The sequence below is a fragment of the Convolutriloba macropyga genome, chromosome 15, assembly GCF_964194025.1.
Source record: "Convolutriloba macropyga chromosome 15, txConMacr16.3, whole genome shotgun sequence".
NCBI classification, from domain to species: Eukaryota; Metazoa; Xenacoelomorpha; order Acoela; family Convolutidae; genus Convolutriloba; species Convolutriloba macropyga.
In genome coordinates this window covers 2,619,224-2,631,398 of record NC_134482.1, presented here as the reverse complement: position 1 = coordinate 2,631,398, position 12,175 = coordinate 2,619,224, and the positions used below count along the sequence as shown (strand labels likewise).

Below are 12,175 nucleotides of genomic sequence, written 5' to 3'. Positions count from 1 at the left end.
GATCCTCACACAGCATCTGCCCACCACTCTGGAAGCCTCTCCGTTGGAATTTATGACCACTGATTGAATGGGCACAAAGTCCAGGAACGCATCGATGTTCGTCACTATGTGATCTGTACAACCACTGTCCACTAGCATGACTGCTGTCTTCCACTGGGTAAGAGCTGCCCAGCATTCCTCGTCTGGTGTAGCCAATGTTGGACCCATTGCCACTGACTCATGTTTGCCTCCATCTCTTTGTCTCCCTCATGTTCTGTCTAGGTGACCCTTCTCACCACACTTGCTGCATTGTGTAGTCTCCTTCTTCCTGCAGTCCTTGGCAAAGTGTCCAGGGATCCCACACATAAAGCAGTTTCCTTTCTTGGGTCCCTTCTTGAAGTCACGCTTCGATGCCAGTGCCACTGAAACAATTTGTCCCTTGTGTCTCTGCACCGTGCTCTCATGAAAGTTCTGCAGCCTTTTCCTCAACTCTGTGAAGTTCGTTGCCGGGTTTAAGTTTTCCTGTATAACAAAACTTTCATACCTCATTGGCAGACCATAGAGGACCAAGGCGTTGAAGAGGGTCTCTGAGACCGCTTCCCCTGCTTCTTGTAGCCTTGTGAGCAACTCCTGTCCTCTGATGAAGAAGCTGTCCAAATCTTCAGAATCCTCGAGCTGCAGTCGAGCAAGCTGTGCCACTAAAGTCACCACTGTCGGCGGCTCCACACTCTGAAATCTCTCTTGCAAATGTTTCCAAGCCTTTGCTTCATCTCCAATGCCATCATCTCCCACACAGTCATGTCTCATCAGCATGAGGGTTGTTGCATCTAGAGTCAGTGCCAGATGGCACCACACATTGCTCCGTTTCTCCTTGATGTCTGCAACTTCCTTCTCATATGCATCCTTCAGCACCTTGTTGTTCTGCTTCTCATCATTGATAGCCCCATTTGCCAGTGGCGCGGGCTCATTGGGTTGCTCTTCTGTCCCCAGTAGTGATTTGTAGAGTCCCTTCGTCTGCATCATCGCCACAAATCTTGTGCTCCAGATTGGAAAGTCCTGTGCCTTTCCTGTGAAGGTCAGCAGCTTCATTGTCTGTTGATCCATTGGAGATTGAGCGGGCAAAACAGTTGGGAACAGAAAAGGTACTAAGCAGAAAAGGATTATGACTGTCTACAACAAATTCGTTTTGTTTTGGAAATTAATTTTATGACTTAGAAAATTGCTGGGCCCATAACCTGTTGGGTTATGGACTTTCGCAAGCGGAATAAAAAGCGTTTTTAACTAAGTAAAAGAATTAATTTCTTAAAAAATGAGAGAATAACAAAATGATATTTTACAGTAGAATTTAGAGATTTACAGGAGAGATCTGATTATTAGATCAAGATGGTGATTTGAATTTGGGGATGAAAAAGGACTCAAAAATCAGCTGTATATAGACCCATTATCAATGTGAAAAAGTCAAGATACAAAACTAATCTTAGCACCGAGATTTATAGTGGGGGTCGCAAAGGTTACCCAATATGGTTTGCTTCTGCAAATCAGTCGCAAAGGGAACCATAAATGGAATGCATTTGCACTTTTCTAAGAATTCATTCACACTTACGGAGATATCATCATCATTTAATACATGCTGGGAAGATTTTACATCAATTAATCTAACTCTAATAATGGTTATCTAGATTCACCAATTTGAACCGAATATTGATTCTAAGCACCATTTCTTGACGACTCATTTATATGATTTCTTTGATCGAAGTCATATTGCTTGTCTTTCTAATCTGGCAAGTCAAACTTTCTTTCTAGTTCTCACTAAGTTTAAGATTATAGTTTGATCGATATTCTAACAACAGTTGTCCACAATTTAAACATATTTCTTCCACGCGGTATCTGTTAACAAAACGACGTCCCTCATTTCGTAAAATTGAACAAGACTGATATGTAGAATTGCCATAATGCAAATGAAAATTTAATCTTTCTCAAGTTTTCAGACAAAGCATTTAAAACTATTGATCTTTTTGTCAGAATAAATTACTGATGCGATTGAAAATGTGTGAGTGAGTACCTTGGCCTGGCACTCTGCCTGTAGGTGTAGTGATCTGTCAGTGAGTTCTGTGATCCTGTGGTCTCTGTCCTGTACCTCAGAGACAGTGTGTTGGTGCATCTGTTGGTACTGCATGTACTCCCCATGCAACTGCTTCCCTCTCTCCTCGTGACGACGACTCTAAAACCAACAGCCTAATTATTCATGTACTTTCAAGCTATTTTCAATTATTCAAGGTGTTGCCAATGTTATTGCAACCTTCAAGATGATTCAAATAAACCGCCAAAATTGCAACAAAAACTTTGACTCTTTTGTCCAGTAACGTGAAACTTAGACGTGCTCTTTTAACAAATAATTAGACTAGAGATATGTTTTAAAACGCAAGGTAAAAAGCACCAGCCAAGAAGTCGACTTTTTGAAACGACCAAAAAAAATTGAAAGGTGAGATTTCATTACTCAATGTTCACGCAACGGTCTTTTTACGGCAAATTTGAGTCGAGCACTGTCTTTTCTCAATTGACTTCTCAACTATAGGTTTTTCAGAAATATAATTTAGAAAGTGATGATTTTTGTGCTTAAATTGTTTCGACGACACTAAAATGCAAGACTAAAACGTTTTACTGCGGTAAATTAATAGCCATTCTATATAGCAACTTGTGCTGCAACAAATTTCGGGTCTCTCCGATTATAGCCCCCCATGAAATTATAGCCCCCAATTATGGTATAATTACTATGATTGGGGGCTATAGGTTATCTGACCACTAAGATGGGGGGGGCTATAATGGGAAAGATCCCAAATGTCATGTTCGCTGTTCGTCAAAGCTCACTTGAATTAAGGAAATTATAATTTGTTCTACAGATGATTCAAAGAGGTAATGGAACTATTATATAAGTTTATTATAAGTATATTATATAAGTTATGTTTAAATCAGTTTATGGTAATATTTTCGGTGATCAGCTTTCTGTGTGTATAAGGGTGATTGCATACCGTTTCATTCATCTGAAAGAGATCAACACAAAACTCAATTTTAACAACAACTCAATTTCATAAGTCATATTTACTTGTTTTGCACTGATCAACAAATCTATCATTCAATACCAAAAATCGAACAGCACAAGGTTAATATGAAAAAAATTTTTGAAAAGTGCAATCTGCGCAGCGTTTCAATTATTTTTGATGATTTTTTACTGTTCCGACACAATATAGTGGGAGAGCAAGTATAAACAAAAACGGTTTTTTTTGTTCAGCTAATTTTGGCCGATCACTCATCGAAGGGTTGTGAGTGGTATTATTAGAAATCCCGTCCAGCCTAAAATATATAACTTTCAATTTCGTTTTTTTTTACGGACTTATTGAGATTTAAATTTTGGTTAACATTTGACTGACATACGTTGTTATTGATCACATTTTTCGTACTTTTAGGCATTTTTTTAAACAACTTTTCCAAAAATAATTTAAAACTTGTAGAAAAAATGCCAGTTTCATCTCTAAAAACAGAAGAGTGTTGTTGAACTGTCTGATCCAATTTTGGGCTAAAATTGTTGCTAAGTTTTTCAAAATTACGGTTTATTTCATCAGAAATGGAATGCAATTAGCTTTCTATTTCACTCTGTTTAAACTTGCCGGATTAACGCTGCTGACACAATATTCTTTAGTTCCAAAGAAGGAAAGGCGAGAGTGTTCTTGAATTAATAATTCGATAATTATGCAAAATGCATCATTAAATTTTGATACATTAACTTTTTTACTCTTTACACTTATCCATATCGAAAGACTCCGGAACAATTGCGTGTAAGAACGGCAATAGTAAGGTTAGTTTTGGTGTAATCGCTAATTTTTGAAATCCCAAAAAATTTAAACTGTATTCTGTCGACATTTATTCCCATTTTCCCATTTTTGGCTTTGTTATATGTTAACTGCACAAAACAACAATTCAAACCAAAGCGTACTTATGATAAGTCCAATTGGTTTTCTGAGGAGTTTCATGAAAACCTAAAATAATTTTAAGTCAAAATCTTATGGTTGTTTTGGCTTAAAAAATACCTTTTCAAAATAAACAATATTATTGAGTTTTGCAACTTTTTCTCTTCTCCTGGTCAACCTTTTAGCTTAGGGTCGGCACAATTGAACACATAGTTTTTCAGCAAATAGATTATGGTTTCCACTGCTTCAACACCCTCTTCTAGTGGAGTTTAAATATATTTTTTTTTAATTTTCTCTTTGTCTTTCTTTTGGTAGTTGTAAGATAATTTCTGGATAATTGCAGGTTTTACTTATATTTCAAATCAGCACTTTGCTGTTTTTGGTTTACTTGTTGACTACTCTCAATAATTACAGGTCGCATATCAAATTTTTGTTTTTGAAGAAAGGCAAAAGTGAACATACCTAATGTGTGCATTGATATTGCATTGCTTGTTGTTCTTACGGCTTTGTTATTGCTCAGTTTTTCGCAAAAATTCATTTTTTTATTTTTGGTTTTTATCGTTCTTTTTGTATGAATATGACATAATCTGAATAATGAGAGATCTCGATATCTGAAAAAACATAGCCGGCAGATTGCCGGAATAGCTGCGAAATAGACTTGCGTGCCGTAAAATACAGATGGAAAAAGATACAGAAGTGAGTTGATAATAGTTATCGCCGCCGCCTATAAAACTTACAAGTTTATTTCAAAGGAGGTTGTTTTTGGGTGCAGAAAAGTTTCCCTGTCGCGTCTCGAACCGGCGATCTCCGGATTAACAGCCAGTCGCCTTAACCACTCGGCTGTCGGACCATACAATCTGTTTTCTTACAATCAACTTTGTTTTAGGAACAGCAATTTAGGTCACGCAGAAAGCGTGAAATCAAGCGCGAAAAAGTCATTTAAGCAGTGACGAGACAGAATGCTCTAGAACAAATGTAAAACGAAAATCAAGCGTCAGACGACGAAACAAAAAAAAACCAAGAGCACCGCAATATAGCTACGCTCAGCTTACAGCTTCGCAGCTATAATAAAAGAGCCTATTCAATCATTTGAGTTGATAGTGAATGTTTTTATGTCTTTGAAATTTATTTTTCACAAGTCTCATCTCAACATTGATGTTCAAAAAAAAAACGAACTGATTATATCTTAATTCTGTAGCGAATAGATTATGGCATTAACGGATTCGACACAGTTTTCTAGAAAAACTAACGGAATTTTTACGATTTTCTTCTGAGTTCTTTGTTTGTGTTTGTAGACACGCAACATATCCTGGATAACAACAAGTTTTAATCAATGTCTTCATTTTGAGTTATGAAAGATTATAAACCTATTTGAAAATACAATTGATATATAATGGTTTTCATCATTTGAAATTATTTGTTAAGAAAACAATCGTATTTTTTTAAACGTTTTTTGATCATTTTTATCTACCTTTTACCGAGTCTCATCAAAACCTCGTCCCATATTTTTCTAGTGACGTGCAAACTAGGTTTACAAACTAGATTTAACTTGTTTAATTAGGTTTTTGACGCTATTTTGACTTTCTTATTATGTAATTTTTTTCAAAAAAATAGACATTGAGTTTTGGATGTAAATGTTTGTTGTTGCTATTTTTTGTTTGTCTTGTCTGCTAGTCTTAATAATGGCAAATCTCATCGGCCATCTAATATGATGTTAGTTACTTTTAAGTGATTTGAGTTGGAAGCAATTTTTTTATTCACAGACCATTATTTTTGATCAGTATGTGAGATTCTTTGAAAGTTTTCCATCCCTTCCTCATTTGGTAAGCAATTAAGCCAAAATTGTGGATACGTGGGGTTGGAAAAGTATGTGCAAAGTGGGGTTGGAAAAGTATGTGCAAACGCGCATTTCCGAGCCTCCTTGTTTTTTTTAAGGATGAGAGGTTCAAATTTAATTTTGCATAAAAATTATTTTTTGGCAGTGTTTAGGAGATGTGAATAAACTTACACTCTGAGTAACCTCTGTCAATTTGTCCTTCAGCTCCTCAATGTGACTGCCGAGTTCTGCCACTTTGATCCTACTGGCACTCAGTTCATTCTGACTGTGTCTCAAGTCTCCATTTAAAACTGAGAGCAGATCTTCATTCTCTTTGATGTGAGAGTTCTTAAGTTCCACTGTATGTTCTAATCCTTGCACTTTGCTCCTCATATCAACTATCTGATTGTCACGGTCACCCAACTGAAAAAAAAACAATTTGTCATTAATGCCATATATAGGCCAACTGTTCACATTAAAGTTCATTGACCACGTTTTCTTTTTTCAATCCAACACTTAATGTGGGTATCATTAATACTGCCCTTGGGTGTGAATTCGCTTACCACAATCGGCCAGCATAGTTTGAGGTTTTGTTAATGTACGCTTTCTTTTCTCGAAAAAAGATGGTTGTTGTGATTAGTTATATAGACTTATTTTGGATAATAATGAAATTTCACCAATGTTTTGAACTGTTCCATCAAATCAGCGTTAGTAAACTAGACAATTTTTGAGACAAATTAAAATATGGGAAATTTACCGTTTCCTTGAGTCGTTCTATCTTGTGTTCTAAAGACATGCACTTGTTCTCCATCTCATTGATGGCATTGAGAGCATCCAGATGTTTGGCCTGGACTGCATTGAGGTCTTCCTGGAGGTTCTCGCCAGAGTGGCGACTGGATGACAACTGCTGTTCCAGAGTCAACACCTGGTGTCTCAATGACTCAATGTCACTCTCGTGGGACTTGATCTTGTCATTCGCCATCAGGTTCTAAAATGGAACAAAATCATTTTCAGAGAAAAAAATCCAATTTTATATTCGTTAAATACCCTATTTTGGTGGTCACTGATAATATAAATCCGCGGATGTTGTAGAATTTAAAATTCAGCTAAGGTGGTTCGGGGCCTTAGCCTCTAAATTCCAACAAGTTTTGAAAATAATTCCTAAGTTTAGTTTTTCTCTAAGTTAGCCCTCTAGGCGACTTTAATTCTCTTAAAGACCTTCTGCCCAAACTAACTTATAAAGGAAAACGGGCACACTTCTATACTTAGCAAAAGTTAACTTACACCAGTTAACTTCTAGTACTTATGCCTACTAAGAAAACTATAACAAAAACACGCCGAAATCTAGCTAAGAACTCTCTGTCTTACCAACAGAAAGGAGAGACTTCACTTACAAAATTAAATTCAAAAAGAAGCTCTAAGAAAGTACAAAAATCAAGCGGTATATATACTCTGCAAAAGTAAATAAAAGAGATATAATCAAGTCCGATTTCTTTTTATAAATTAATCTCATGCGAAAAGTCCCAAAAAATCCCATGGTTAAAACAAGTTCATCCCCAATTTAGTAAGTAACCTCTAATTTGAGCTGAGAAATCTTAAGTTTCATCAAAGGTTATGAATCCGTTCAGTTCAGACAAAGTCAGAATTGCCAGTACTTATCAAAATCAATTTTTGTTGAATAAACCGCCTCTAAAGTCCTAACTTACTTAGCCATTATTCTTTCAATCTAATTTAATTCGAAACTTCTGAGAAATAACCCAAGGTTAGTACTTTGCCATAATTTCTTAAGTTTTCTTAAATTTCTTAAGATAGCTTAAGTTAGAAATTCCATTTCTACACCACCCACTCGGACTTAACTATTCTCCTGAATAGTTATAATTACATAGTTAAACAATTTACATCAGTAAATAGAAATGTAGAACAAATTTATAGAAAAAGAACTTATAAAAGGTTTAGTTAGTCCTTGGTCTGAGTATTCACAAACAGTTGCAAGTTCTTTTGTTTTGATGTTTTCGAGGAGAGACAACACTGCACACAAATCGTTTCTATCTTGCGCATCCCCGACTGTAGTGGCCTTCTTGACCACACCGCTGGCATACTACCCGGGACCTCGTTTGAACTTGTTGGCCTCCAATAATTGCCTGTTGTCCCAGCATCAAGTGTTCAAGAGCCCATCTCATATTCTGTTGCCCAGAGAGGACCAATTGAATTAAACGGAAGTGAAAATCGGGACTGAATGCTGCTTCGAGAACCTCCATCTCCGTTTGTGTGCTGGCATCTCTGGTATTTTGTTCCCCAATCGTTGCAGTAGTGCTCCAAGCATCATCATCATCGTCCCGCATTGTTACCGGCTGAGGCTGTGTTGCACTACTGATTCCCAGGTCAATAGCTAAGCCCACCGTAACAGCATACCCCAGAAATTGCTCTTTACGAAGTTCACTCCTGAGGCTCTCCACTTGTAGCCCGTTGATGAAAATCCAGTGGGCCAGACGATCCAACTCTTGGTCCGTTTTTCCTAGATTTTCTCGATAGCATTTTTGGTAAACCCTGTCCGCCCACTTTGTGATACTCTCGCAAACTGTTTGTTTGAGACCAAGTTCCTCTTGTGATGACATTTCTCAGTGAAGTTGAAGTCACTTTGGTTCTAGTACAACGAAGCAAGGTAATTAAAGATCGCAATTTTTTTAAAGCCTTATTTATATGCTTAGAACTTTCACGTTATCACATATAGACAACTTTCACATTTTCCTTAAATCATGAGCTTTAAATCATACTTCAAATTCTGATAATCCCTCTGTGGTCGCCAATGTAGAATTTAAAATTCAGCTAAGGTGGTTCGGGGCCTTAGCCTCTAAATTCCAACAAGTTTTGAAAATAATTCCAAAGTTTAGTTTTTCTCTAAGTTATCCCTCTAGGCGACTTTAATTCTCTTAAAGACCGTCTGCCCAAACTAACTTATAAAGGAAAACGGGCACACTTCTATACTTAGCAAAAGTTAACTTACACCAGTTAACTTCTAGTACTTATGCCTATTAAGAAAACTATAACAAAAACACGCCGAAATCTAGCTAAGAACTCTCTGTCTTACCAACAGAAAGGAGAGACTTCACTTACAAAATTAAATTAAAAAGAAGCTCTAAGAAAGTACAAAAATCAAGCGGTATATATACTCCGCAAAAGTAAATAAAAGAGATATAATCAAGTCCGATTTCTTTTTATAAATTAATCTCATGCGAAAAGTCCCAAAAAATCCCATGGTTAAAACAAGTTCATCCCCAATTTAGTAAGTAACCTCTAATTTGAGCTGAGAAATCTTAAGTTTCATCAAAGGTTATGAATCCGTTCAGTTCAGACAAAGTCAGAATTGTCAGAACTTATCAAAATCAATATTTGTTGAATAAACCGCCTCTAAAGTCCTAACTTACTTAGCCATTATTCTTTCAATCTAATTTAATTCGAAATTTCTGAGAAATAACCCAAGGTTAGTACTTTGCCATATTTTCTTAAGTTTTCTTAAATTTCTTAAGATAGCTTAAGTTAGAAATTCCATTTCTACAGATGTGTGATTAATTATGCCTATTGTGCGGGCTGTTCTTTTTTATATCTGACATAAGATTTACCAATCGTCGAAATGAATAGGTGATGATATTTCGGATTGGACAAAATACGTTAAACACCTGTGAAACAGACTGAGTGAGGACAAGCTCACGCTTAATCACAGTTTCAGGTCAAACACAGCTTGACCAATCTTTCCTGCAATTATGGTATCATGTGACAGCTTCAGGCAAGTGACCATAGTCACCATTAAGAGAACCGTTTATTAATAAAATAACCTCTCTAAAATGTGGGCAATTATCGTAAAAGTGCTGCTGAAAACAGTTTGTTGGTCCGCAATGCTGTTCAGCAAAATCCTATTTTTTAAACGGAAAACATATTTCCGAGAATCAGAAAAACATTACATATTCCTGGAAAAAGTGTTCAAAATTAGCCCCAGTTACTAACCATGTCACACTGGTCAGCATGCAGTTTCTTGAGGTCATTCAGTTCCTTCTCCAAGGCATCAATTTGCACTTTCTTCTTGTAGTTTGCATTCTCCTCTTCTCCTAACTTCTTACCTGAACAAACAGAATTGCACATCAATTATAATTGAAGTAGTTCAGAGGACATAGTTTACAAATACATAGCTCAAGATAAAAGTTCATTTGAAGAAATGGGAAAATGAATTGATTAAAGCTTGAAAAATTATTTAAGCATCATATTTACAAAAACTTCATGACTTGTGGGGGGCTTTTTAATAACAAAGATACGATAGAAGCTGCAATTACTTTAACAAGGCGGCTCGTTAATGTGCGTTCGCACATGATGTTCCGACCCGAGCTCATCTACATTTTTGACTTAATTGTCAACCAAATGAAGAGATAAGAAAAATAGATGTTTGAATTAAAAAAATGCTACATTTTAAGTTAATCAAACACACTAAATTCTGCCTCGATGAAATAGCAATCATAGGTTTTATTCATGTGACATCAATAACTCATCACAATAAGTCGTATGGCAAAGAAAAATACATCAAAACAACGAAATTTTTGAGAAAACCCATAGTATCAAAGTCAAAAAATTCTACAGCTTTCAACGGAAGGCATTTAATACGCTAAATTATGCCTAGATGATGTGACGACTAGGATGTTTGTCATTCAAAATTTATCAATAAGACATTACAACAAGTCATCGACTATGAAAACAACAACAAAAACAGGCAAAATCCAAAAGTTCGGTAGAAAATTGAGAGAAGAAAGTGTCGAAGCTATTTAAACCATAAGCTCTATTCTCTGAAAACTTTTCAACGATCCATTGCACGTCTTCACTAAGCCTATAGGAGCTATCAAAATTAGGATAATGTAATACGATTTCAAAAGGAACCAAAATTACTATAAAAAAATCCAAAAATTATAAAAATTATGAAAACTCGTGCACCGAAGTAAAAAAAACCAATAGTTAGAAGACAAAACCGCTAACTAGATAAATTTTTGCTGATGTAGAAAAAAAGCGGTTCTGTGATTACCGAGACTGACTTACAATCCACGAAAATAAGCTTAAGATTGATTTATGATCAAAAAAAAATAAAAAAATATTTTTGAAGTCTTAACAGCCATTAAACTCAAAAGCTTTCATAGGAATTCAATGAAAACGCTCAGCTATGCCACGATGTGAATACAAGGATGTTTATGATGCCCAGGTAATCAATAAGACATCACAATATGTCTTATGACTACGAAAAAAAAACAACAAATACAGGCAAAAACCAAAATTTCTTTAGAAAAATGGGAGAAAGTGTTGAAGCCATTTAAACCATATTTTTTTTCTCAGAAAGTTTTATCTATGATCCTCTGGACGTCTTCACTAAAGTAAGATGTAGCCATCAATATTAGGATGACGTGATAAGATTTCAAAATGAACCAATAAAACGAAATGTCCAAAAAATTTTTTAAAAAATTTGAATATCTTGTGGCATTGAAGACGTATAACCAATAGTTATTTGATAAAGCCGCCAATTAGATTAACTTATGTTGCAATGGTATGAAGGAGTTCAATCCTGTTTTTACTGAGACGAACTTACAGTTCACAAAAATAAGTTTATGATTTACTAATTTTAAAAAACTTCCGAAAATTTATTTTCAAAGTCTTAACAGCCATTAGCTGTCCACTCATAGCACTAGATAGGTTCACTTAATGCTCATTAGCAAATCTATTCCACCTTTAGTCAACAAGTTCACCTTTAGTCTTCAGTAAAACCTCAAAAAAAACAAAATTTCATTTGAAATTACGAAATTTGAGATACGAGTCCAAAAAAAGACATGAGCGATCTCTTCGAAACAAATTTTTTGTTCATTGGGCTTCATTTAATCGTAAAAGAGGTTTGTCATTAACGGAACTTCGATATTAAAAGTGTCTAGTAGTCTCTAGCTGACTTGAAAAAACAAAAAAATTGCAAAATTTTCTTAAAAAAAGAGCTCCCAAAACTAATTCAAATTTTTTTTATATATTAAATTTCCCTCTAAGACTAGAACTAGTCTTTATTATCTCCTTTCGTCTATTAAAAACCTAAAATTGATTTACTTTTTGGCGTGAAATCTAGTTTTGAATTAAATTTTTCGTAGAAAAACGTTAATTCGAACGAAAATTACGGTAAAAGTGAACAAAAGTGAACCAAATATCCAGTGTTCACATGAAATTTTAAACCTCGATAACTCCTCGAAAAGAACGAAATTCAAAAAAAAATAATTTGGAATTCTACGCTGGACGAGCTTTTTAATGATACCACGCACATTTCTCTACGATGAATATATCGGTCGGCCAAAATTCACGGAACAAAAAAAAACCCATTTGAGTATATATTTCCTCCCCCCACAGGTGG

General features: G+C 35.5%; 1 protein-coding gene across 3 annotated transcripts in view; it reads right to left on the bottom strand.

Moving 5' to 3' along the window:
* The window catches only part of LOC142354679 (uncharacterized), a 158,625-nt gene that overhangs the window by 43,180 nt on the left and 103,270 nt on the right, over nt 1-12,175 (bottom strand). For all 3 annotated transcript variants that reach the window (XM_075407038.1, XM_075407037.1, XM_075407039.1), the window contains 4 exons: nt 9,763-9,875; nt 6,518-6,748; nt 5,953-6,183; nt 2,042-2,200 (listed from right to left, as the gene is read on the bottom strand). In XM_075407038.1, coding sequence (XP_075263153.1) covers nt 2,042-2,200; nt 5,953-6,183; nt 6,518-6,748; nt 9,763-9,875 — 734 coding nt within the window. The remainder of the gene's footprint in view (nt 1-2,041; nt 2,201-5,952; nt 6,184-6,517; nt 6,749-9,762; nt 9,876-12,175) is intronic.